Raw genomic sequence first — 27662 nt, forward strand, 5'->3', positions numbered from 1 at the left:
TGGATCTCAGTCAGGCGCATGCGGGAGTCTGTCTGACTGCCTCTCCGTTTCCAACTTCAGAAAAATACCAAAAAAAAAAAATTTTTTGTACCTTTTTTTTTTTTTTTTTTGGTCAGATTGTCAGCAAATATATTTCAGATTGTCAGCAAATATATTTTTTGGTGTGCTGCAGAACTTTAGTAATTAGTTTATGTGTGCCATGAGATGAAAAAGGTTGAAAATCGCTGGATTAGGGCAAAACAAGCAGGCTGTTGAGTGTATTCTCTCAGCTCCCCAGGGAAAGCCACTGTCCTGAGTTGACCTCACACACTCTAGGCTCTGCTTTTGACGTGGAGTTGGCCATGCAGCCCTGGGGTTTTCCTTTCGGTGAGAGACAAGCCTGGCCCCCCTGGCCTTTCTCTCCAGCACTCCTTGGGGAAGTCGCTAGAATTCTCTGATGAAATCTCTTGTTCTAAGGAGGGAGCAGAGAAGGGTTTTTTCCAAAGTACTGGCTCCTGCAGTCAAGAAGACCACTTCTAACTTTTCTGAGGCTCCTTCTTTGTGCTTCTAGATGTCACCCTTGTGGTTGGTCTAGCACAGTGGTCCCCAACCTTGTTTGGGCCACGGACCGGTTTAATGTCAGAAAATATTTTCACGGACCGGCTGGGTGGGTGGCAGTTGATGAGGATATCATGTGACTGAGGCACTATGATTGTAGGAGCAGAGCACACGGGCAGCATGAATGGATGGATAAATGTATCACGTGACTGAGACAAGCATCAAGAGTTAGTCTTAGACGGATGTAACAGAAGGAATCTGGTCATTTTTAAAAATAAAACATCATTCAGACTTAAATATAAATAAAACGGAAATAATGTAAGTTATTTATTCTTTCTCTGCGGACCGGTACCGGTCTGCGGCCCGGGGATTGGGGCCCACTGGTCTAGCACACGTTTGAGCCAGGTGACCTTCCTTGGTCATGGTGGGTTCATCCCCAGAGAGCCACACTTTGTTCCTAAGTCTTAGGCGACAAAGTCTTTGGATCTTCCTTCTACCTCAAAAATGGTTAATTTACCCGCCTAGCCCCTTGGGCTTGGCAAAAGTAAAGAGTAGTTAGGTTTGGGGAAGGAAGGGAGAGTTTGGTGCTGTCCACATGCTTATGTGCAGAGCTGATGCACAGTGGACCCAGGTCATGTGGCTCTATCCGCCTCCCCGGACAGCACTCCCTGCCTCGGGGTCCTTGGCAGGAGTCAGGCTTATTACGAAAGCCATGGCATTCTTCCTGGAGGACATGCTCTACCTCCTGGGAAGAAAATTTCATACTCTTTTTTTCAGTTCTTCAGTGGTCACATATAATTTAGGTGATTTATTTTAATGACAAGTAACAGTCCCGTTCTTCCTCTTCTTAACTAGAACTTTATGTTAGACTTCTTCATGGGCTCAGCCTTTAATGTTAGGGTTTCTCAAAATTCTCTCCTAGTCCCCTTCTCTCCTGGTAGAATGGGTAACTGCCCAGGGCTTCAGTGGCCCCTCTATATCATCCAAATCTCTACTGCCTTCCTCCTTTCTGAGTTCCCTCCCTGCTAGGTCATCTCTCTGCCTCTGGCCTTAGCCCCTCTGTATTTGTCTTCCTCATACTCCCCTTGTAAACCCAAAGTTGGTTGTGTCATTCTTCCAACAAAATTCTGGTACTGGCCACCTATTACATGAGAAATATAATTTTCTTAGGCTAAGTTCAGAGTCTTCTGCTAAACCTTGGCCCATTGGTATTTCTGCCTCATTTCCAGCCACTCTCTCTATCACTCCTTTTCCCCACCCCATCCCCAACTGTTGACGTGCTCAGCCTTACCATGGCACATGCTTTTGCCTGTTATCCTTCAAGGCGTGTTTGAAATATTGGCTCCTCTGTGACACTGTCTCTACCAACCCAGCCAGAGTCAGCTCTTCCCTATGCATTGTATTTTTATGTGCTTGTCGTTCATTAGCATCATCATTGCTACCTCAGGTCTCCCCCTCCACTAGCTGATGTCACAGGCTGGGTCTTCTTTGTCTCACATGATGCCTGCTACCAGCTGGGTACTCAGTAAAGATTGGGGAATGGCCTGATCAGATGGTGGCGCAGTGGATAGAGCATCAGACTGGGACATGGAGGACTCAGGTTCGAAACCCAGAGGTCACTGGCTTGAGCGTGAGATCATAGACTGGCCCCATGGTTGCTGACTTGAGCCCAAATGTCGCTTGAAGCCCAAGGTCGCTGGCTTGAGCAAGGGGTCACTTGGTCTGCTGTAGCCCTCCATCAAGGCACATATGAGAAAGCTATCAATGAACAACTAAGATGCTGCAACAAAGAATTGATGCTTCTCATCTCTCTCCCTTCCTGTCTGTCTGTCCCTATTTGCTCCTCTCTCTGTCTCTGTCACATACACCAAAAAATGATTGGGGAACTAAGAAAGGAATAAATAGATGAGCCTGTAGGCAAGATCAGCCTCTTATGCCAAGAGGGTACCTGGTTTCCTATCACAGGGTATTTGGGCAGAGTAGAGTGGCCAAAAGTGAATATGTCTTCCTGTAAACCCTCACTTGGCCTTTGAAAAGGCTTATTTATGCTGGTTAGAAAGCTGCCAGCTACAGTTTCTATGAAAAGTTGGCATTATGGGTCATATCTTGAGTCAAATGCTGCCCTGGCAGGAACTGGTAAGCGATCTGGCTGCCGTGGTCAACAGCAAAGCAGGACGTTTGTAAAAGGCTTCTTTAGGTCTGCAGATGAGAGAGCAAGAGACTTCTGGCAGTCAGAGACCCTGGACTTGGCTGCTTTTCTTGTTTCCCACATGTAGCCATTCCACAAACTCTCCCACACTTGTGTCAAGGCTGTGCAACATCCTGGCTGAAGTGCCAGGCTCTGCTTCCAAGGCCCCACATTTGGGCAGGAGACAGTCAGAATTCTTGGAAATAATGGAGTTGCCTGGCCCCAAGGTCCACATTAGTCTGGTTTATGATTTTAAATTTCTGGAGTCAGAATTATTTCTGGGTAATAGATGTTATTGCAAGTGGCTGATTGGCTTGGTTTTTTTAAACAAGTGGGGCAAAAAATAATATAAGGGCTGGCTCTGGCTGTGCAAGTAGTGACTGTTGGTTCCACCTGATGGGCCCTAGCCTCAGAATTCAGCTATAAGAGAATGTGTGTCAATGGCTCAGAGAGAAGGAGATGGGCCCTCTGTTGGAAGCTAATGTCCGATTTCCTGGTTATACTAGTCTTCGGTGAGAAAGGGGCCGAGCCAGTGACGCCAGCCACCTGCCCCAACTCAAGCCTCCTGTTGCCATTGTCGGGTTAGGGGTGTCAGCCTCTAGGGTTTGAGTGTGAGGGATCTTCTGGAGAGAGTGTTGATGAGGTTGCCAAAGAGTTTCAGGACCCCAGATGTTAAGCCCTTCACATTGATTTTAAGTGATTTTATACAGAATCATGGGCCACGGTGGCCCCATGGGACAACAGTTTGTTGGCTAATGAGAATGATCCAAAGCCAAATACTGATCATTCTGGACAGACAGGATCTGTTCAAGAGTAGAGTCCAAAGTAAACGATGGGTTGGCACCCAGCACCCAGGTCATGGACTTGGTCTCAGGTTAATGTCGGACTGTAATGGGGGGAGCAGAGCGCACGGGCTGCATGGCCAGGGGCTGTCTGTGTGCCAGGATGGGAGAGGAGGACGAGTGCTTGGCCTTCTGTGTGTCTGCTGGAGGCCTAGCTGTTACTGATGACCAAGGGTGTTATTAGAGCACCTGTTCCTCTCTAGGGAGCGGGGAAGGATCACCGCACTCTAGCTTTTGAGTTGCTGTTAATCCTACAAAGGAAAGGACATGCCCTGACCCTCAGAGCATAGTCTGCCAACTAGCTGAATGTAATCTGCCTACTGGCTGTTGCCCATTCATAACAGTGTGCACCATTTCAAAGAGAACCTGCATCCTTACAACCTGGGGACCCAGGTTTCAAGTAGCCGGGTGGCCCAGTGCTAGAACGCTCCCTGTTTATCCACAGCAGCACTCAGTGCACCCTGTGATGATGCTGATGATTTGGTCTGAGCCCTCCTTGATGAAGGAAGTTCTGTGTTCCTTTATGTCATGGCACAAGCTCTTCACTCTGACCAGCATGACTGGCCTATTGGTAAACACTTGTCCTCCGAATGGCCCGTCTCTCCTCAGTCTGGCCAGCCAACAATCATGCATCACGAGAAGAAAAGCTAGAAGGTGTAGGGTGGTATTTCTTAAGTCTACCTTCCCAGTAGACTTGGGTACACAGGTCATCAGAGTTGGTACAGGTGAACTTGTTTTGTTTACTTCTTATAGGACTGAGATAGAGGGCTGGGTGGGTGGCAGTTGATGAGGATATCATGTGACTGAGGCACTATGATTGTAGGAGGGGAAGAGACAGGTAAAGAATTGGGATCAGAAGTCATGGCAGTTGGGTGGGAAATACATTAATTAAGATGAATTTGTGTAAAAACCCAAATCATCAGTCAGTGTCATACCTCCCTCACATGTGCACCTGGAGTGATTGACAGTAACAGGAATAAGCATCCCTGTCCAGCCATGAGGACCACCAGCATGTCCAAGCTGACTGTCGTGTCATAGAAGGCTGGGGCTCTGTAGCGGCTTCCTCTGGGCCTGCGTTTGATCACAAGTTAATGGGACCTGACACTTCAAAGTACCTCCTGTTCTGGTTTTCTTGATCTAGTTTGAAGTGTACCCAGTGGTGAGCACACTGGGCTCCTTTTTTAATATTATTCCGATCTGAATTTTTGTTTCCAAAACATGTTCTGACTTTCTAGAAAGACACAGTGGAATTTATAGACATTTGCAGCTGGGACTAACAGACATTAGCCTTGCAGCTGGGAGCCTCTCTGCAATACTACCCACCACCCTGCCAGATCTCAGCCTTCCTGGAGGTGTTGGGAAACAATAGGCACTAGTTTAGCACCTTCTGTGCCAGGCACAAAAGGCAGTAAAATGAATGGCACATGCATATAGATTTGTAAGTCACACTCATGGGGATGTTGTACCTTCAGAATTGTAAGATATGAGGACCTGAGGAAACAGCTCTGGGCTGAGTGAGTTCTGACAGATGGAAAGGAGTCCCCCTAACCTGGAGGGTGAAGAGAGAGGGAGGGAGCTAGAGCCAGTGAGGGGAGGAGTGTGCTGGCGATGTGGGGCTTTTCTCGATGGTAGTGGGAGCCCTTGAGCAGCCTCGTCATCCATCAGTTCTCTTTTCCTCTGTAAGACCTGCCCTGGCTTCCCCACAAGGCCCCACCCTCATGACCCAGAGCGAGCATCTCTGTCTTGACTCTGTGCCGTGGACCTGTGTGCCTCACTGTGCCTGTCTCTATCAGCCACGCCATATGTCTCTCTCCTGTTAGACCGAGAACACTGAGAGGACAGGCACACCCTGTGTAAGGGCACAGAAATGGAAGCATGTGGAATGCCTGGCCACAGTGCTCTTTAAGTGCAGAGGAGAAGGGAGTGGGGTGCCTGGGGTCCCTGTGGAAGGAGTCAGAGGGGCTTGCTCTCCTATCAGTACGTGAGGGTTTGGGTTTGTCACCCTGGATGTCAGGGCAGAGTTGCCAAATGCCTCCTTCTGTCCTGCAGATATTCTGCTCGGTTTGATGCTTCTCAGAGCCATGGGTCTGCATTGCGTGCGTGTGTGCATATATGCACGTGTGTGTGTGTTTGTGTGTGTTTGTGTGTGTGAGTGTGAGTGTGTGTGCAGCCTCTCTAACACATGCAGGTGCACAACATCCTTTGTGTCCCTTCCCACCTGTGGACAGTTTTGTTGCTTCCCTTTGGCTCTCCCACCCCACCTGGTTGCCATGGGTACTGCGGGGCCTCGGATGTGTCCCCATGCAGTCTGTGTGGCGGTTCATTCATACGTGCTCATACATGTCTGCCCCCTGCCTGCTCTGTCCAGGGGTATTTTAGTGACGCCTGGAATACGTTTGACTCCCTCATCGTAATCGGCAGCATTATAGACGTGGCCCTCAGCGAAGCCGACGTGAGTATGCGCCCGCCCGCCTGTGGCTGCCCGCTCTTGTCCTGTCTGTGCACACCCTGCTCCCTGCCTGCACCGCATCACCTGGACAAGTCACAGACCCCAGTTCCACTTTATCTAAAACCAGGAATTTCCTAGTGAGGGCTGCGGAAAAGGGCCCTTTGAAGGTCAAGCCTTATTCTGGGCCTTTGTAGACATAGCTGCCTTCCGGAGGACTGTTTTGCAGCAAGCATTGCCCAAGTCACTGGTAGGCAGGGCGAGATAGGCTCTCTAACTGTTTTCATCTTCTGTGTCAGCAGTGCTATCCAAAGTGGTGTGTCTATAACATGTTTGTTTTAGGGTGGTTTTTCAAGTAGCCGGGTGGCCCAGTGCTAGAACGCTCCCTGTTTATAACACTGTCCTTTTCTCTTTTTCCTCTGTGCCTCCTCCTCTGTGGCTTCTGAATGCTTGTCCTAACAGCACTATTTCACCGACGCATGGAACACTTTTGATGCCTTAATTGTTGTTGGTAGCGTCGTTGATATTGCTATAACTGAAGTGAATGTAAGTAGCAAACTCTGTGTCCTGCAATGTAACTGCTTTTGTTCAGTCTAACGTAGAGGAGACTAAGAAACCCCCAGCCCAGGGATCTCTGGGTGTTTTAGAAACACAGGCACACATGTCTTTTGAAAGACTGAGACCCTTTTGTGGTCCCCCCACTCTGACCCCACTCCCTTCTCCTGAAAGAGAGTGGGAAGTAAATGTAGAATTACTGGTTTAGAACTAAAACATTATTTTAATAGACTATCTTGTTAAAATGTTAAAGGCTAGGAGTTAATTATGTAAACATTAGCACTCACCAGCAGCGTGACCTGGGCATGCCACCTGACTGGCTTTGTGCCTCAGCTTTTTATGCTATAAAATGGAGTTCAGTACCCACAGTGGTTCTGTGAAGCCATGGGAAGGACCCACCGCCCCCCCCCCCCCCCGTCATACTCTGAGCACATGGCCGTGGCTGCTCATGTCCTCTCCTGTCCCCTGTGTCTGCTGAGCCTGACTAGTGACACTGGAGAACATCTCCATCCTAGCTCCCCAGATGTGATGCAGACTGAAAACTGTCCAGGACCAGGGGAAGGAGGGCTCACCGCATAGCAAAGACCAGGGGAGGAGGGCTCACTGCATAGCAAAGACCAGGGGAGGAGGGCTCACCGCATAGCAAAGACCAGGGGAGGAGGGCTCACCGCATAGCAAAGACCAGGGGAGGAGGGCTCACCGCATAGCAAAGACCAGGGGAGGAGGGCTCACCGCATAGCAAAGACCAGGGGAAGGAGGGCTCACCGCATAGCAAAGGCCAGGGGAAGGAGGGCTCACCGCATAGCAAAGGCCAGGGGAAGGAGGGCTCACCGCATAGCAAAGACCAGGGGAGGAGGGCTCACCGCATAGCAAAGACCAGGGGAAGGAGGGCTCACCGCATAGCAAAGACCAGGGGAAGGAGGGCTCACCGCATAGCAAAGACCAGGGGAAGGAGGGCTCACCGCATAGCAAAGACCAGGGGAAGGAGGGCTCACCGCATAGCAAAGACCAGGGGAAGGAGGGCTCACCGCATAGCAAAGACCAGGGGAAGGAGGGCTCACCGCATAGCAAAGACCAGGGGAGGAGGGCTCACCGCATAGCAAAGACCAGGGGGAGTCAGTACTCCTTTGTTGCACTCAGTTAAATACTTTGATAAAGGAACAAGTAGCTTAGTGGGTGAAACGACAATCCCCTCTCCCCTTTACAAGGCATCCTGAGAACTGTTCTTTAAAATTAAGAGGCTTGAGAAAGGGGAGCACCACCTCCTACCCACTCTTCTTGGGTCTTACCTATGCTTAGACTAATGGGCCTATGGCAGGCAGAAACGGCCTTGCCCACCTCATCTGTCCCAGGCCATCAGCAAGTCTTAGTGGGTGTCCAGCGTGTGTACCAGGTTGTGTAGAGCCCTTTGCAGGGACAGCAGAGCATGGGGCAGGACCGGTGTGCAGTGTTGGCTTCCTGCTCTGTGTTGCCAGCCTAGTTCCTCCCCACACTTGGCTGGGAAGGGGCCGCCACACTTTGCCAGACTGACACTGCAGGATTGTATGCTCCATCCTGGTGCCCAGACAGCCTGTGTCAAATAAGGACTATGAGATCCCTTTGTGCCGTCAGCTCAGGGGCTGGGCTGATTCTGGAGTGTGGAGAGGGTACAGCACTGGCCGGGCAGTGCTGATGCCTGGCAGTCCTAGCCCTGACGAAAACCATGTGTTGGATCTGGGCCTCGCTTCTTTCTTAGATAAGTGAGGGAGGCGAAACCTGTTCTCCCTGCTTCGTAGGTATGTTGTGATAAAGTGATATGAATATTTGTGAAAATACTTGCTAAAAAACTCAAACTCTTAGGGAGGTACAAAGGTATTATTGTAAAATTTTCCATGTACTAGTAAGTGAAGACACAGTATGTGTATGAAGGTGTGACTTAAGACTCACAACACTCAAATTCCTACTATACGAGGTACAAAAATGATTTTTCACATCCCTTAACCTCCATAAGCCTAGACTTAAGATAACTCCACTTCATGTGAAATATTCCATAAGTCAGCTCTAAAATTGCCATTCATAATATATAAATTATTCTTGGTTATAAAGTAATCTGATGCTAATGGAAGAACAGCAGGACCCTAAGTCAGCTGCCGTGGACTCTCTCCTGAGTTCATGAGCACACAGCTGCCTGCTTAATCTCCGTACAAGTGGAAAGTGTTTATAACTTACATCAAAGTATACTTCAATGAAAAATTTGGAAAAGACACTTATGTAAGTCAGATGGTCTATAATGGAAATGAAAATATAATAAACTACAGTTTCAGCAGGTCTCCCTGGAGCACTCTGTGCTTAAAGTGTTGTGCAGGTATTCGGTGTAAATGCTTAGCTTCTGGGTACCAGGATTTGGCCAATGTGTGTTCACTAAGTGAACAAGCCAGCTCTCCAATGCCGGACCCACCTGCTGGCTGGCGGGGTGGGGCACTAGCTCATTCAGCAATAGCATGTGCCCGACTTCCCAGCTGCCTGACCCTCTGCTCAGCGTAGGAGCCCACTGCACCTGTCCCCGCTGGTCCAACCTGGCTAACCGGTGTCTCAGTGTTGTCCTCTTTCACTTTTCATTAGTCAAAGAAACAAGTCTACAAAAGCCCACACTAAGTTTTCTAGTTAGCATTTGACTCTAGGGTATCTGTAAGAAACAGTCTGTCGTTGGGCCAATTCCTGGCATTCAGTCAGACTTTCAGAATCCTGTTGGTAATCCTTCCCATACTCTCTGTTCAGTCAGTGACCATTCCCCTGGCCAGACATAACTTGAGACCAAAGCTTCCTCAGCGGTGGTAATCCCAGTTCTCTGCCCTGCGCCAGTAGAGTACCAAGCATTTCTCTGCTAGACTTCAGTGCAGAACGAACGCTCCAGGCTACCTTCTCATTTATTCAGTCTTTCAAGATGTTTATGGGACATCTAGAATCCTCAGGCCATGGGTGAAGCTTTGGAGAGGCACAGAGATGAAAGAGACTGAGTGCTCTTAATCTCTGATGGTTTAGCTATCTGAGCAGGGCTGTTGACTCCTACAAACCCCCACTCATACACACTTAGTCCCCCAGGTAATAGCATACATCATGTCCAATAGTGGCCTTGTCCCCTGAGCTCCTGGGTCAGCTGAGCATGAGCACTCTTGGTCCGCTGTTGGCTGTTTTTAGCTGCCATACGTCATCATTATTTGCAATATTAACTTGCTGTGCTCTCTCCCCCAACCTCTGTTCATATTTATTTTCTGTTGCCTAATTAATTTTCATGTTGGTTTTATTTTTAGAAAATTGTAGCGGCAAGTATATATAAACATATATACGGTGAAGTCATTAAAGCAAAAGCACTTTAAAGACTGTATACTTGTTTTTGGCTTCCCCACCTTTGGTTTTCACTGAGTTTCACAGGACATCTATTGATCATGGTCATCTAAACTGTTTCCTGCTCCACATTTCATTGTCTCCAGCTTGGGGCCTGAGCCGAGGCCTCTTGGTCAGTCGTGCTTGGCTCTGTGACTTGCCAGCATGATCTTCAAGAACGAGTGATCTGGCCTGGAAATGAGAAATTGAGCTTGTGTTTACCATCTTTGCAGAAACATTTTGGATGGCCCTGCCCATTGTCCTGCTTGCACACCCAACCAGCCCTCTCCATCCTGCTGCCCCTCCCCTGCCCCACCCTGCACTGACCATGGTTTGACAGCTCTTATGGACTCGTCTGTATCCTTTTGGTCATCACATCACCAAGCTGCTAAAATGTCAGATGATGACAGGTAGGCTTACTTTTGCTCCCGCTTAGAAGCCCATTTGCTTTTCTGCAAAATGACCCAGCAACATTGTCTCCCTAATCTGGGAGTGGTTGCTTTGCCATTATCATTATTGTCGAGGGGCAGAATACTTGTTTGGAGGCCTTGTCTGCCTTGTTATTACTTACAAAGAACATGTCTAAAGTCTGTAGAGAATCCACTCCCAGGGACCCAAGAATTGTTCCTAACTTGTAGGGTGTCCAGTTTGGACCAGGTGACCAAGAGTTGCAATCAACTTCTTATTCTGAACCCACAGTCAGATGGATCAGCCCTCCATTCCATATGATCACCCTTTCCTAGGGACCAGGTTGCTGGTCTGGGCACAGACTCAACAACCCCAGATGCAGAAGCCCTCTCTCCCAAAGATATTACATTCCAGGTCAGAAGTCATCAGAGGGGTCTCTCCTCAAAGACTGGGTTCTCCATGACACCTCAGGTTAACTGGTTCTGGCATGCTGGTTTGCTTCCTGTCTGAACTGAAAAACTGTATCCTTTCAGCTTTTCCAGAAAGATGGGAATTCATTCAGAAAGTTCAGACTGATTCCTTTGATCGTACTTGGGAAACTGAGAGTTTGTTTGGCTCCTATAGTTGCAGGGGGCTGATGATGAACCTGCATCTCAAGAGCCTGTTTGAGAGCCCCGTAGGGATATCAGCAGAGCCCCAGGGATCTAAGGAGATTTCCTGGCTGGGCATGTAGTTTGGCCCATGAGGCTGAGGGCCATCTCCCTGCAGGGATCCCAGCTGAAGAATGTGGCATCTCAGGGCTGGAAGGAGCTGCTGAGGTCACTTAGTCCTGGCCCTGAGATTACACAGGGATTCCTTCTGTTAAAAAGTGGCCATGCAGTCCCTACCTGCTGTCTTTGGGAGCTGCCGAGGAAGTGAGTCCTTGCCCAGTCTCATGTCCCCTGGGGGTGTTCTGTGGTTGACCCCAGGAGTCCAGCAGAGTGTCCTCTTCCATTCCTTGTTAAGAAGCTGGGGATGGAGTCCAATCTCTTTGCATCCAAGTTCTAAACCCTCATCAACCTCCAAAGAACCCACTCAGCTGTGACAGGCCATGTGGGTCTTTCTAGTGGTCCCACTCTGTGTGGCCAATCCAGACCTAAAGGGAATTAGCTGGTGTGGGTGCCCAGCTCTATGCTGGCTAGGACTGCAGTTCTTGGCTCTGGCACCATGTAAGTTAGAATCACTGGGGAGATTTTAAAACTCCCTAAGCTTAGATACAGCCTCCCCCATCAATAAGTAAGAATCTTTGGGGTAGGCCCTAGCCATCAGATTTTGTCCAAGATGCCCAGGCACTTCTAAGGTGCCTCCCAGAGCGAGAGCTGGCCTGCCCATCATCAAGCTGGCATTTGTAATTTGAGCAAAGCTATCCTTAGGGTCCTTACAATTTGCAAGATATTTTGGCAACCTGCACTGTCCCCCAGTGCTGCCAACGACCCTTGCCCTGAGCGCCCTCCTGCCCAGTGGGGCACGTGGGGGAGGGGCGGGTGCCGCAGGCTGCAGGGGCTGCACGAAGCTTCGTTTGCTGCTTGTTCTTCCTTTGATGCATGTGGTGCTGCCTGTCCTTCCAGAAACTCTGTCTCCTCCTCTTTTCTGATGTTTCTAACCAAAAGAATATCCATGGTTTCCAACTTATAGCCTAAGATCTGTCATGTTTCAAAGACACCAGCTGAAAAGGAGATGTGCGCTTCAAAGTCAGTTTGGTGCTCACTCTCCTGTGTCATGAGGAGGGGGGGTGCAGGTCTGTCAGACTCGGAGCAGGACAGACAGCAGCAAGCAGAGGGGCCTGGGCCAGAGCACGTGGCCAAGAGGAGTTCTTCCCCAGCCACAGGCCTCCTTGTTCTCTCACAGGTCCAACGCACAGGTGATGTATGGACATTTCAAATGTTTGCTGGAGAGGGCTCTGACTTATGCACACTCTGGTCCTCTTGAGCACAGGCAAGCAGAGGTACACACACACACACACTCACCCTCACACACACACTCACCCTCACACACACTCACACAGCTTCTCACTCCAGCTGCCTGGATGGCTGAAGCCTTCCCGCATGGGGAGAAGGTGTGGGAGACAGTGAGAACTCTGGAAAACTAACTCCTTTATTTGTGACTCTTTAGTCAAATACCACCATCTGTCCCTTTCAGATGTTACTTGTTTTGAGGTGAGATGATAGAAAAGGAAAATAAAAACAGTGCCCGGGGCCTTGGACAGACCACTGCAGAGCCCCCATTCTGAGCGCCCCGGGTGCCCCAGGAACCCCTTCTTACCGGACCAGGACTGTCAGTCCTAGGTTTGTCGTCACATTGCTGAATTTCAGTTGTGATGTGATGTGCCGAAATTTCTTATTTTCAATGAGTTTTGTAGAACTTTATTTTTGGTTTCAAGAGGGAGCTGTTGATGAGCATGAGACTTCAGAATGGAGCCCTGATTTTCCCCGATTCCCTAAGGAGGGGAGCCCTTAGCTGCACAGACACACTGTGCAGAAAGGCTGACTAGCAGCCCTGGACTGCACACAACAGTGCTGGGCTGCAGCCATGCAAGCCTCATAGCTTTGTGAGTCACCTGGTAGACCAGCTGTTTTGTAGATTTGACCCCACCAAAGGGAAGAGAAAGGCCATCATTTTCCAATTCTTGTTTAACCCTATTTAATTTTAAGATGCTTCCTGATAATTTGTTAGAGTTTGCTTACAGCCTCTTTGCATTTGCGAAAGCACTTACTAAGCATCTAATAAGTGCCAGATACCATGCTGGGCACTGAGTGGAGTGAGGCAAGGCCCTGGCCCTCTGGGGGTCCCCAGCCTGAGGTAGGAGGCTGTGTCCACGGGGTGGTGAGGGCTGTGATTCTGCACTATGTTGCCTAAGTGACAGGAGCCCCACCAGACCTCAGATGAGGCAGAACTGCTGAAGCTCAGGGCAAGCTGGTTCTAAGCTGCTTTTCTCCAGTAGTCACGCAGCGCTGAGCTTTTCCTTCTTGACCGAGTCTGGGCCACCGTTGGACAGTGAAGCCTTCTTTAGGGAACGTAGACCTTCCTGCTCCCACTGACTCAGTCTGTCCAGGTCCCCGCAGCCCCGCCAGCGGGGACATTGTGGGACACACACTGCTCAGCCGTGTGGCCTCAGGAACAGAATGTGGTCCAGGAGGTCTGTGGGCCACAGGAAGCTGGCACTCTGTTTTCTTTGCTTGGTAGAGTCCTTCTGTTCCTCGGGGTTCAGAGGGGCCTGCTGCAGAGCAGTGACTCCCTGAGACCCACAGCATTGATGCTGCAAAGAGAGCCAGTCTCCCCAAAAGCAGAGCCCCACTCCACATTCCTGTCTGTGGGGACAACTGAGGTCTGGCAGCATTATCTTTACTGGGTGTTGGTCAGCCTTGGAACCTCACATCCTGGGATGTGACTTAGAAAGTAGTGTACCTGGGCCTTGTCCATGGCTGCCCTCCCTCAAGTCTACTTCCAAGAAGTGTCCCTGGCATTTCTCGGGGAGGGAGCAGGTGTGTTGTCCTAAGACATTAACCACACATTTTTTTTTTAAAGGGGGAGGGGATATCCTCCTGAACCACTGCTTTCTTCTCAATTCATTAATATATTTTCAATTTTTGATTTCTTAAAGCCAACTGAAAGTGAAAATGTCCCTGTCCCAACCGCTACACCTGGGGTAAGATCAGTGACTAGTCCCCAGGGGCTGGGCCTTTTCCTTGAGTTTATTTGACCATGTCGAGTTTTCCGCTAGTTTTTCTGTATTCTCCATGATTGTTATTCCAGAACAGTGTCTGCAGTGGTTTGCATTCATCATCAGTATCCAGTACTCTTGACCAGCCCAGCATTCACCTCTTAATACACTAGAACACGTGGACATGCATGTGCTGTGTGGACTCAGTTTTCTAAGCCCTGTGTTGTTAGCATGTAACTTTTCTTTTCATATCATGCTTTTTAAGGTGAAAAGGCCCTAGAAACACATCTTCAATTCTTACCTCTGTCACCTGTGTTTGCTTCTGTTGCTGTTTTTCTGAAAGTGTTGCATGTTCTACTTTCCATTGGGTTTGACTTCTCCATGATAACCCTTCAGAACTCTGAAGAGAGCAATAGAATCTCCATCACCTTTTTCCGTCTTTTCCGAGTGATGCGATTGGTGAAGCTTCTCAGCAGGGGTGAAGGCATCCGGACCTTGCTGTGGACTTTCATTAAGTCCTTTCAGGTAAGAGCCATGCCAGGACTTCTTTATGTCTTTGAAGATCCTATGTAAGTCAGTGATTGTCCCCTCTCATGGAGGATCCAGACTGTTTTCTGCATGACCTCTGTGACCACCTAGGTCAGGTACCTACCCAGGTCGCAGGACCACCCAGGTCACTAGAGAATATGGAAAGCTGGAGAGACCCTGTGTTACTTGGGTAAATGAAATAGGATTGCTTCCTTAAAGGAGACAGAAAATAAAGCAATAAGGACCTGTAGCTGAGAGTTCTGGACCATTTCCAAGACTGATAGAGCTGTGAGCCTCTGAGTAGCTTGAACTGGTCCTCGCTAGGAAGCATAGTGGTGCATGATGAGAGTGTGCCGGGTACCAGGAGACACCCAGAAGCCCAACACCTCTCGCTTCTGCTCATAGGGCTGCGACAGCCCTGTCTGTAGATATGAACCAGAGACCATCGCCTGGGCCAGCACTCATCACCAGTGTCTGGAGTAGCCAGTGCCTGGAGTAGCCAGTGCCTGGAACAACTACAGAGTGGAGGATGTTTAGGCATAAACCATGTCTTATTTGTAATTTGTGATCCTTCAGACCAGTGAAGCCTGGTTCTATTCTATTCCTGAACAGAACCTGGCTTCTCCTGTGCCTTCTAGTACCCAGTATCCCACCCAGGTACTCTAGTCTTCTGGGCTGAGTCCATGGGGAAGATGGGTATAGATTCTTGTTAAAAAGGTACACCCATGAAGGGGAATTTGTAGATATGCACAAGCATTGGAAAATGAATCACACATCCATGTTTTTATTATTTAACTACTTTAATTCAAAAGTAATAAGCATCACATTAACAAATGAAGCGATCCAAAGATCTTTAAAGAAAAAGTTCAAACTGACATCCATCATTACTGTTAATATTTCAGAGTGTTTTTTCCACAATGGGTAGGATTTTAACACATGAGAGGAGAAGGGATAGCATCTGGGGAAGGGGGTAGATCCAGAAGCTCAGAGAAGGAGAGTCAAGTCGTGCCGGTAAAATGGAGAGGAGGAACCAGGAGCACCCTCTGAGAGGGCGGGGCGGGCGGGGTGGCCTGAGGCAGGGGAGCCCTGACCTTGGGAGGGCTGAAGTCCCAGACAGTTGTCACTAATACAAAGCACTACAGTTTGTGAATGAACTGCCATAAAAATACAATAACTTCATGTAATAATGTCGTTCTTACTCACTTTTAAAGAAATTGCTTACCTTTTCTTTGTAGTGACATTCATGTCATGGGGTGGTGGTTCATGAAAACAGACATGGTGCCAACGAAATTCTTAAATATTCTGTCATCTGGGGAGAAGATGCACCTAGGTATAGGAAAGCCCAAAACTAGCCCTGTGGGGCTCCGTGACCCAGTCCAGCCATCAGGATGGTGTCACTGCGCCGGGCCGGGCTGGCGGCCACAGTCCACACGTTGGAAAGTTTGTTAACCTCTGGTTTTCTTCTGAGGACCTTTTGTGGATAAGAGAGAAAGCTTTAATAAGCATGTGTGCTTGGCATTAAGTTTAACAACCTGGGCACTTCCTGCACGTGGGCATATTATCACATTAGATGAGGAAAGAACTACTTGAGAAACATGGGATGAAGGGGCCAGGGGTCTGACCTGACACAGGTTCCTAAGGAGAGCCCAGGCTTGACAACCACCCAGCTAGCTCCTTTTCTCTCCTGGCCCTACCCCCAGTTCTGGGGTTCTTTCAGAAAGCGTGCATTTGAAGAACAGTATCTTCTTTCTCCAGTGACAGCCAGAAAGTGGTTCTTTCCCCCTGACCTAGTAATTCCATTCCTAAGACTTCACCTTAAGGGAATACTTCAGCAGGTGGCCAAGCAGTTTTGTGTAAAGATGTTCCTTGACAAGGTGAACTGCAATAGCCCCTCGTCTCCACCCCACACCCCACACCCCACATCCCACATCCCACACCCCACACATGCCCACCTAAGAAGGTGGAAGCTATCTAAATGTCAGTGTTTTGGAATGGTTTGGTCAGTTACGATATTTTTACAAAGAAATCTGGTGAGGAATTTAAACATTATGAGAGTGATGTGTCTGCGTTGACACTGTTTAGGGTTAGGATAAACTCTTAATGGCTGTGGGGAGCCGTCCTGCCTGCAGCTCTGTAACTCTGGGTATATGCATGGCTAGAATACTAATGATGGAAGTTGCTGCGCTGGGCTGGGGTTTAAAAAGTTCTTCCTCTCTGTTGATGTTCTTTCAATATAACATGGAAAAGAAAAGCATGTGGCCCTCTGTGGGTCTCCGTTCTGTACCCGCATAGTCACAGGGGCAAGAAGCCGGCCCTGAGCAGAGTGCTTCCTGTCTTCCAGGCGCTCCCATATGTTGCCCTTCTCATAGCCATGTTGTTCTTCATCTACGCGGTTATCGGCATGCAGGTAAGCTCCAGGTCCCTTGGGGTTCCATATGCTGGGTAGTCCCAAATCTGTACAAGATGCTCCTTGGCCAGCCAGATTGGAAAGGCAAGGTCATGATTTTGCATCCAATGCCTTGGCTGCTTGAGAGAGGAATGGAGATGAGAAAGGCATAACTCCAAAGCAGAGAGCCAGTGCAGAGAGCCAGGCTCCGAAGAGCAAGAAGGAGTTAGTGGTCCTCTGCACCCTGAACCTGGGAGAGCCAACTGATTGAGAAAAGCCATAGTTGATTTTAGCAATGGGAAATGCCATACTCAAAGAAGCCATAATTGTACTATTGTCTGCCCTGATGTTACTAAGAAAATATTTAGTTATATAAAAGTCTGTGTATGTTCTGAAAAATAGTTTTATTGTAACCAAGTAAGAGTTTCACTTGAAACAAACTATTTCCTGATGCCATGGCGTACCTGAACTGGGACCATTATCTTGTGTCAGTAGCACGTCTGAGGAAGGGGCATGGGACCAGGTGGTTCTCTGACCCTGGCTGGGGGGCTGCAGGACACTTTCCAGCTCCCCATGGGGTGGGGAACAGGGTTGGGCTTCATTAACAGCTTAGCCCCAACAGAAGTGGCAGCTGCAGTGGGCAGAGTGTCAAGGAGTGGAGGGAGGTGGACAGCCTGTGGAGCTGGATCTCCCTGGGTGGTCTCTCTGCCACATTCTCTGTGGGTTCAGATAGCTATCCTCTTTCAGATAAGGGAGGGATATGTGTAAAGAGATGGAGTAATTCCAGAGGCAGAGAAGGGATTATGCCAGTGTATTTATTTATTTATTTATTTAATTTTCTTAAATGAGAAGTGGAGAGGCAGAAAGACAGACTCCCACATGCACTCTGACCAGGATCCATTCAATAAGCCCCCTATGGGGTATGCTCTGACCATCTGGGGCCATTGCTTGACAACTGAGCTATCTTAGCTCCTCAGACGAAGCCATGGAGCCACCCTCAGTGGCAGGGACCAACTTGTTCCAACTGAGCTATGACTGCGGGAGGGGAAGAGAGATAGAGAATAGAGGAGTGGAGAAGCAGATGGTTGCTTCTCCTGTGTTCCCTGGCTGGGATTCAAATACAGGACATCCACATGCTGGGCCTATACTCTACCACTGAGCCAACCGGCCAGGGCTGTGCCAATTTATTTTATTCTGAAAGCATGGAAGGATTCACAAGTTGCTAGGAATACTAGCAGGAGTTATGAACCAAGAATCAATGTGCTTGAGCCCCTGTCATTCAGTGGCATGGGATGCCATGTGCCCTGAAAGGTCCTTCATGGCAAAATGCTCTCACACTGACCCAGAGCTGTCTCAGAGAACTGCAGACTGCATTGCTCATACACCACCATTCACTAAAGTGTCTGTCTGCTTCTATAAGTCCCACAAGTATTTTCTAACTTCCCCTCGCCCTGGAAGTAAAGCCACCCTTCTTTCTGTGGCCTGCTGGCTCCACGCTTGTCTTCAGCCTGACCCTTGTCTGCCTGTCTGTCTGTATGCATGTTCTCTTCATTCCCTGGAGCACCTGTGTGGCCTCAGTTCTGGGCCTTCATCTTACTCCCCTGGAGCCTCCCTGTCCCAAGTCCCCAGCCTCGTATATGGGAGCCTCTCTCTGCTCCCCTGTTCAGCTGGACTATCCCAGCTCTCATGTGAATGGCCGCCTGCCTGCTTGCTTTTCTGACCCTCTGCCAGCATAGGAGCTCCAAGGGGAGAATATACCTGATGTCACTGTGTTCCCAGTGGTTAGCACAGTGCCTGGCACAGCTTTGTGAATAAATGAAGGTCCAAGCATCATGGGAAAGCTCTTGTGGGTGTGGATCAAACTTGAGGTGGTTCTAAATTCACATACGGAGGGTTATTGTTTTGTTTTGTTTCTTTGTTTTTTATTTTTATTTTTTATCATTAGTTTTTCGTTGCGACACCTTAGTTGTTCATTGATTGCTTTCTCATATGTGCCTTGACCGTGGGTCTTCAGCAGACCGTGTAACCCCTTGCTTGAGCCAGCGACCTTGGGTTCAAACTGGTGAGCTTTGCTCAAACCAGATGAGCCCACGCTCAAGCTGGCGACCTCGGGGTCTTGAACCTGGGTCCTCGGCATCCTAGTCCGATGCTCCATCCACTGCGCTACCGCCCAGTCAGGCCTTGTTTTGTTTTTTAATGACAAAATCTATTCTTATTTCTCTCTAATAATTTCTCCACCTAGATGTTTGGGAAAGTTGCCATGAGAGATAACAACCAGATTAACAGGAACAACAACTTCCAGACCTTTCCCCAGGCGGTGCTGCTGCTCTTCAGGTGACTGATTCCAGCAGGAGGCGTGTGTCTCCAGCTTTGGGCTGCAGAATGACAGAGGACACTATTGTTAAAGCAGCATGACCATTCCTAGTTGATCACAGTGGCTTTTTGCATTTGTTTGTATTCTTAAACAGAGACACTAACATTTCAGTCACAGGAATTTTGCTGTGGTTGTTCCAGTGGTGGCTGGCTTAGGGTTTATCCTTCTGGGAGTTAGTCTCCTAAGGCCACCTGGGAAATGGAAGGAGCTGTGCTTACCACTCAGAGCGCGCACTGAGACACAACCAGGAGCACAGGAATTTTGCGGGAACATAGAAGCCTTTTGTGCAGCCGGTAGGGGATATCCTAAAGGTGTAATTAGAAATTTTATGGGATTTTTTTTAACCCTCGTTAATTAACATTGTAAACAAGGGTGCCTCAAAATGAGAGAACTTTCTATAAATCACACAAGTAATTGGTAATGACTCTAGTGACTGGATAGCAAGTCATCAGTAAGTTAGGTAATTTCCAGTTGTTGACTTTCAACAAAATTGAAACAGAGTCTAATCAAGTCAGATGTTAAGCTATTAAAAGATAATTAATAATCGATAAAAAATTTTAACATTAGTGTTTAAAGAAGAAACAGTGCAAAAATAAACTTCTATTTTTACAAAAAGAATTAATGTCCTTATATCAATTGATATAAATAAAAGGAAGTTGTAGCCAGGCCTCCTTAGGTTTTGCTCCAATGAAAAAAAAATTTTTTTAACATTTTTTAACGGTCTAAGCCTCAAACCCCTTCCTCCCCTACTAAAAGCCTTTCTTTGCTTGCTCTAAAAAGGTGTGCGACAGGTGAGGCCTGGCAGGAGATCATGCTGGCCTGCCTCCCAGGGAAACTGTGTGACCCTGAGTCGGATTACAACCCCGGGGAGGAGTACTCGTGCGGGAGCAACTTCGCCATTGTGTATTTCATCAGTTTTTACATGCTCTGCGCATTTCTGGTATGTGGTCAGATGAGCTCCCTCTGCGTCAGCAGGTGTTTGTGTAACATTCGGAATTCAGACCAGTGATGTCACCCCACCCACTTGCTGGAGGCTGTTTCATGTGGATGAGCAGCACCCTGGACTCCATGTGGCAGTCTTGGCAGAGGTTTTTGCTTAATCATCCAGTGTGAAGCACCGCTGTGTGAGCAGGTCTTTAATGCTTAGTCAGACTTGGAGTAGTCATAGCCCTGGCTTCTTAGGGCTGCTGGTTTCTTTATAAAAATTTTAAAGCAGCATTGTTTATAATAGCCAAGATCTGGAAACAGCCCGAGTGTCCATCAGTGTACAAGTAGATTAAAAAGCTGTGGTACATATACACAATGGAATACTACGTGGCTGTGAAAAAGAAGGAAATCTTACCTTTTGCAGCAACATAGTTGGACCTGGAGTCTATTACGCTAAGTGAAATAAGCCAGGCAGAGAAAGAAAAATATCATGACTTCACTCATATGAGGAATCCAATGAACAATGAGAACTGAGGAACGAAAGAGAAGCAGAGAAGGGGTCAAAGAGTCCAGAGGGAAAAGAGAAGAGAGGAGGGGATCAAAGAAAGGAAAGACATTAGTGAAAGTATATAAACATAACACAGAGAGATAGAGGGCAGGATAGTAAATTATGGAGGAAAAGGGGAAAGGCGGTGGGAGGAGGGGGCTAAGGGGGTATCAAGGAGAACAGGGGGGAGGGAGGGAGATATATTCAGGGGTACACTTGTAACTATGTAAACATAAATTAAAATCAGGAAAAAAAAAAATTTCAAAGCCAATACACATGGCGGTGACTTAGGAGTGTGAGTTATTTGGTAGCAATGAAATTATAAAACTGAAGTGTGCTTCAAAAGTCCAGATAATTAACCCCCCTCCCAACCTCCCCTGGTACTATGCCAAAGCCATCTCAGGAAGCTAAAAGCCTGCTCTTTCCTTAAACGTTCTCCAGAGGAGAAGTTTTTATAGCCTCTCTGGAGGAACAGGTGTAAATGTTTCCCAACCCCATAATTAGGAAATACCAGCAGGGTCTATCTAGAACCACCCATCCCACCACAGCTGAAGTTCCCCCTTCTGATTTCCTTTTACAGATCATCAACCTGTTTGTGGCTGTCATCATGGATAATTTTGATTATCTGACCCGGGACTGGTCAATTCTGGGACCTCACCATTTAGACGAATTCAAAAGGATATGGTCAGAATATGACCCTGAGGCAAAGTAGGTTGGAAAGGATTCCATATGGCATGTGTGGGCTGTGTCTGGCCCGCTGGCTGTGGTTGTGGTTGTGGTGGAAGGTGGGATGGATGGGAAGCTCAGCCCTCAGTGCTGCCTAGACCTCATGCTGTCCTCTGTCTTCAGGGGAAGGATCAAGCACCTTGATGTGGTCACCCTGCTCCGCCGCATCCAGCCTCCCCTGGGGTTTGGGAAATTATGCCCACACAGAGTAGCTTGTAAGGTAAGTGTCCTGTTTGAGCGGCTGATGGCCTCTCTTGCAGGGACTCCTGCTTCATTAAAAACAACAACAGTAAGTGACATTCTCTCAAACCCTCTGTCAGGTGCTGAGGATGCAGAGGTGAATAATATGTGGTTCCTGTCCTGGAGGAGCTCCCAGAAGTGTAAACTTTAGGACCCCCTGCCAGCCAATAATGAGAATAGGAAGGGAATTATGTAGTCTGTCATCAGGTGACAGGAATGGAGTGACAGGGACATTTGCATTAGGTCCGGAAGGAGAGACATAGGGGTTTGTCTGAGTGGGAGGGGCTTTGTAGAAAGGAAGCACAGAGAACCCAGACATGGAAGCAGGAGAATGGACGTTATATTGGCAAGTGGAGCATCACTGGTGTGGCTAGAACAGAAGAGGAAGTGGCCGAAGGCCACAGGCACAAACTCAGCATAGCTCTGAGGAGCCGTCCAAGCCCTGCTGAGTTCCAACATGAGTGGACAGGTGACTCTGGCAGTGGAGAAGTAAGCTGGGGACGGGGCACAAGGAGAGCTGTTGGAGTTAGATGTCTAAGCGTGGTGTGACAAGAGCCAGGTGAGAGCAGAGGAAGTAGGGATAGAGAGGAGGGGGTGGCTTAGCGCTCCACTTAGGAAGTAGAATGGAGAAGACTCGGTCCTCTGGGCATTTATAGCTTGTGTGATGGTGGGTACAGTTGTATGCCCTCTGTGGCTGACGCTCCTCTCCTGGTGAACCACCAGCAGTGGATGGATCCGGACCTCCCACCCACGCCGTGTCTGCAGTCCTCACAGCAGACCATGCTGTCTGTGAGCCCTAGCTGAGATTTGCTTTCTTTCCATAGAGCTCGCATTGACTCACCTTAAGTCTATTGTAGCAACAGAAAAGACTTCCCCTTTTTAAAAGAGAAAGGCAAGACGTACCTATTGGAACTCTACCCTGAAGAAACCCAGCCAGTCTGCTGGGCCACTTCTAGACGGATCCAGCGGAACAGAGTGTGTGTTTCAGGCTCCCAAAGAGGTTTTCTAAGCCATGCTCATTGTTCCCTGAGCGGAACGTTCAGAAAACCCATTGGCAAGTCCTTGGGGTCCTTGCCTGGGTCGTCTCTGCTCCTCATCCTGGACTTGGGGTGGTAGTTGCCTTTTTTTCATAGGTTTCAAAAGCAACATCCTCTTTCCTGCTTCCCAAGAACAAGATGGGTTCCAGCTCATTGCTGTCATCTTGTGTTTGCATCTCCAAGCCCAATTACCATATTTTTCCATGTATAAGACACACCCTTTTTTGAAAAATTTGGGGTCTAAAAACGGTGCGTCATATACAGTGGTTGTAGATTTTTTACTTGCATTTCCTGCTTTTTCCTGTGGATGAGGAGTTGTATGAATTTTATGATGAATAAAACTTGAGTTCAATAACTTTATGTAATACATTTTTTTAAAATTTTGGGCCCCAAAATTAAGGTGTATCTTATACATGGGGGGTTACAGTACATAAAGGATCCAAGTGTCCTCAAGGCACAAAATGGTCCCTTTTGCTGACTTGGGAGCTTGCCAGGAAGGGTGGCCAGATATCATAGCTGCCTGTGCTGGTTTTGGAAATGGGGTTGTTGGTAATAGGACTGAGAATTTAGGTGGGATGCATCGTGCAAACACAGATTTCCAGCTGTTAATAAAGAGGGAAATTTTTTTTTTTTAACTTTTGGGATACCCTGTCAGGCCAATATAAGAAATTTGAAGCTACCAACAATTATAATTACCACTGATTTAGCACCTAACCTTGTTCCAGGTACTGGTGTGATATCTCTGTCCATGATCTTTAATCCCTGCCCGGCCCCCTTGGTGTGGGCAGGTTGTCTGCTACACAGAGGGGGTGACTGGGACTCAGAGACGGTGGCAGGCACCCTGTCTGTCCAGCTCTCAGTGCTGGTGTGAGAGGGGCCAGGAGAGGGGGAAGAGAAGTGGAAAGTGCAGATTCCACTCTGAAGGACCAAACAATTGAAGGAACCATGTAGACTCCACAACGGTTTCACTAGGGCAGGGTCCTCGGAGGACACTCCCTGTATTAGGAATAATCACAGATCCTGTTGTTTGAGGACCTAAGTTCCACACTCTACTCCTGTCTTACTGTGTCTGGTACAACATTTTACACTCATAACAGCCTTAAGGGTGAGCCCAGAATGGAGGCCTGACCCCAAGACGCAGGGAGAGCTGGTTAATTGGCAAGGGAAAAGAATGCTGAAACAGGGACATGATGAAACAAAAAACCATCTGAGTGCCTGTATTTGCGTTTCATGACCAGACCTTTGATCTTTGTCATGTCAGAGCCCCCGAGCGGGAAGGTGCTCCTCACATGACTGTTGAATTAAATTGAGGGCCAACTAGAAAAGAGATGGGGAAGAAACAGAATGCATGTGGGAAAGGGACATGGCTATGATCCGTCATTCTCATTCCATTAAGAAAATTTTCTTTCTATTTACAGAGACTGGTTGCCATGAACATGCCTCTCAACAGTGATGGGACAGTCATGTTTAATGCAACCCTGTTTGCTTTGGTTCGAACAGCTCTTAAAATCAAGACCGAAGGTGAGCACGCCCTGGGAGCAGGCCGGGTGGTGGAACTGGGAGGTGATGCCACCTCCCACCTGCGTTAGCCTTTTGGGCCTTTCCTTGCCAAGGGGAGGCCCTGGGAAGGGGGTGGTGAGTGCAATGAGAACATTTGTGCTGGTGGGTGCGGCTGTTCCCGTCTCCTTCATCCCTTCTTTCCTTCCTTCCTTTACATTTCACTCTGTCTCAGAAGGTTGCGAGGTGACTCGTGTCACTGCTTACACAGAGTAGAAGAGATCGGTGGGAGACCAGGCCAGAGACAGACCATCACGGGACTTGACTCCAGCCGTTCTCTTACTACTTGTGTGGCCTTCAGTGAGGGATTGCACTGTTCTGAGCTATAGTCAGTGTCTCTCTGAAAAGGAAACTAGACACACTGACGCCAGGGGAAGTCCTGGGGAGAAGGTGAGGTCACGTCTGCAGAAGCCCCTCGACTGACTTGTGGCGGGCACTGGGGAAATACTGTTTAAACCAGCATCTTCCCAGCTGAGACCAAAGCAGAGTGGTCTTGGGGCCCACGCTCAGCCCTGGTAGACTAAACCCTGGCATGAGACCCCTGGGTCGGCTTGTGGCAGCTTCAGAGGTGGGGTGGAAGGCAGGTTGGAACAGGTTAAGGAGTGACCAGAAGGTGAGGAATCAGAGACTGAGGGAAGAGAGGGGAGAGGAGCCGGCAAGCGGCACATGCGGAGTCTGTGGACATCTATTTTTCCACAGCTCTGGAGCTCAGAGTGAATCTGTCCCGCAAAGCGGGTCCCTGCAGGCTAATGTGTGCTCCCTGCAGTCTGCTCCTCTGTGCCTGGCCCCATCAGGCATCAGTGAGGGTGCAGAAGGCAGGATGGACATGTTACTTGAAGAAACAAATATCAGTCCATCTGATAAAAGACCAAGGTGATGTGGATGCCACAGATGAGTATACACAGTAGGAATGGAGAGAGTCTTGTTTTGGTGAAATTTAGTCTGGGTCTTCAAGGAAGAAGGCAGGGTTTGGCATGCTAGGCTGGGAGCAGGGGAGAGGTACAGATGTGGGCTTGGGAAGTTAGGACATGGGTTCCAGAGTAAAACATGGCTATTCCCACAGTGGAGTGACTGTGGTTGGTGCTGATACAGGACGTATGAATGACCTGACTGGGAAGAGCCTGCTGGGAGGAATGCCCTGGCCATGGGCGTGCTCCCGTCCAGGGCGGGCTAGCAGGGAAGCAGCAGTGGTCAGACTGGAGAGGGGTTGCTGGGTGGAAGAAGCAAGGCTTGTTTTCTCCTCTTGCTTTCTGCATCCAGGGAACCTGGAACAGGCTAACGAGGAACTTCGAGCTGTGATAAAGAAGATCTGGAAGAAGACTAGCATGAAGCTCCTTGACCAAGTCGTCCCTCCAGCCGGGGGTCAGTGTAATCTGTTTCCTACGTAGTTCTTGACCAACACGTTTGTGTCAGTGATAGTGCCTCCAGCCACCCCAGACTGCAGAATTCTTTGTGCATCAGCTAGGTCAGTGAGGCCAACAGCTAAAGAAGGCCCCTCAAACATTTGGTGTAATTATTTGGGGTACTATGAAGACCACTCCAAAGGTGAGGCTTCGGTGGGAAGGAAACCAGACAAAGATGGCTGGAGCAGGGTCTTTCCTGTTGGTGGAGGAATTAATATTAGACAACAAGCTTGCTGCCTCAAAACAGAAAGCCTGTATCTTTTGGCCCAAAATTAAATATTTAAAACTAGTTTTCATTTACCCTTCAATGTATTATTGAACACTTCTCATAAAGAAATAGATAGCTGTCAGAAAATGGTATTTTCAAAATGTTCTTATCAAGACTGAGTTGCTACCTTTAACTACCCAAAATGTCCCTCTAGTTAGAATGTAGAGTAGGGACAGGACTAACAAGGCATGCTTATTTCTTTCATTATTTATCATAAAATAACTGACTAAACCTTTTTTAGATTTATATATATATAACACACATATATATATATATAATATATATTATTTATACACTGTTTTCCCATTTTTGTTCAAGTGCACATGGACTTAGAAGTTGAGGTGGTTGTTTTTTGACTGTTTTATTTTCAAGTTTTAAAGGTGCAGGATCCGTTTGCTCAGGTCCACCACACAGCATCCCAGCATCTCTAGCTTGGGCACGTGGTGAGCACTTGGTGTATTTTGTAGCCCACCAGACTTTTATAGTGTCACTGCCCCGCAGCTTTCAAGATTGGCCTGGCTCAGGTCTGGATACCGACCTGGAATCCCGGGTCAGGACGGTGGCCAAAGTCTCTTCCTCTGAGAAGGTGACAACCTCTGGCTCTCAGGGGCAGAGAAAGCAGCATGCTGGCCAGCTCTGCTCCTGGGCATGAAGCGAGAGGCAGTATGAGTGTTTGTGGCTGCAGGGAGCTGCCCACAGCTAGCATGGCCACTGGCTCAAAGCTGGGGAAGATGGCCTACAAAGAAATGATGATAAAGGGAAAGCCAAAAAGCCCCTAAATCAAAAAGAACAAAACCCCAAACTCCCACTGGGAGACCCCTGGCTCTGCACAGGAGAACTGATACTGCACACTTAAAACAACTCTTTGGTTTCATTCTGTTCTTTATAGCTGCACACCCAAGTGCTCGCATGGCTTAGAAAAACTGCTTTTAAAAAATTTGTTGTAACAATGTGCTTAAGCTTTTTCTGCAGCCTCTGTTCCTTTCAACTGGCAGTCTTTCAGAATATTCTGAAGCAATTCTGTTTTAGGGTGGTGGCATGGAATCAGAGTTATCTCTTGCCAGCTGTATTCCCCTACGACGTTTCTCGAAAGACAGATGCATGCTTCAGAATAGCGGCTGTGCCTGTCTGGGTGAGCCTTCCCTGCGCGGCCGGAGCCTGCTCCTGCCTCCCGCCTCACGCCTCTCCAGACACGCCACCTTCAGTACAAACTAGTCTCACTCACACGTCAGGGCCCCCCTGGCTAGACTCACATGGTTAGCATCATTCACGTGACTGTGACACTTCATTTCTTTTAATTTGACCAGAAAAAAAGTCTAGAATTTGGCTCACCATCTAAGCTCCCTTCTTTTAGCTCCACTAGACTTCTGGTAAGAGCTACATATTCTTCCATTCTCTTGGCCCAATGACAAGCCTGGCTTTTTCTCTGTATCTTTTAAAATGGATTGGAGTTTAGAATAACATGTTAATCTATTTCAAAATGGCACCAGGAGGCACTGTGAAACCAAGAAGAAGGAAATGGGGTCTTAGAAGGAGATGAAATGTTCTAGAAGTTCCATGTCCTGGTTTGTGTCTGTGCCTAGAATGATGCTGATTGAGTTGAGTCTCAGATAAGTGCTGCTGCCAGCAG

General features: G+C 48.2%; 1 protein-coding gene across 5 annotated transcripts in view; it reads left to right on the top strand.

Annotated features, from left to right (window-relative positions):
• Window positions 1-27662, top strand: part of CACNA1D (calcium voltage-gated channel subunit alpha1 D) — a 351028-nt gene that overhangs the window by 293312 nt on the left and 30054 nt on the right. For 2 of the 5 annotated variants that reach the window (XM_066245993.1, XM_066245988.1), the window contains 11 exons: window positions 5936-6019; window positions 6476-6559; window positions 13980-14024; window positions 14436-14564; window positions 16909-16974; window positions 19196-19287; window positions 20108-20267; window positions 21382-21509; window positions 21651-21747; window positions 24223-24325; window positions 25622-25723. In XM_066245993.1, the coding sequence (XP_066102090.1) occupies window positions 5936-6019; window positions 6476-6559; window positions 13980-14024; window positions 14436-14564; window positions 16909-16974; window positions 19196-19287; window positions 20108-20267; window positions 21382-21509; window positions 21651-21747; window positions 24223-24325; window positions 25622-25723 (1090 nt within the window). The remainder of the gene's footprint in view (window positions 1-5935; window positions 6020-6475; window positions 6560-13979; window positions 14025-14435; window positions 14565-16908; window positions 16975-19195; window positions 19288-20107; window positions 20268-21381; window positions 21510-21650; window positions 21748-24222; window positions 24326-25621; window positions 25724-27662) is intronic. The other 3 variants (XM_066245991.1, XM_066245990.1, XM_066245989.1) reach the window with 2 other exon arrangements.

Source organism: Saccopteryx bilineata, chromosome 10 (assembly GCF_036850765.1).
Source record: "Saccopteryx bilineata isolate mSacBil1 chromosome 10, mSacBil1_pri_phased_curated, whole genome shotgun sequence".
Lineage (NCBI taxonomy): Eukaryota > Metazoa > Chordata > Mammalia > Chiroptera > Emballonuridae > Saccopteryx > Saccopteryx bilineata.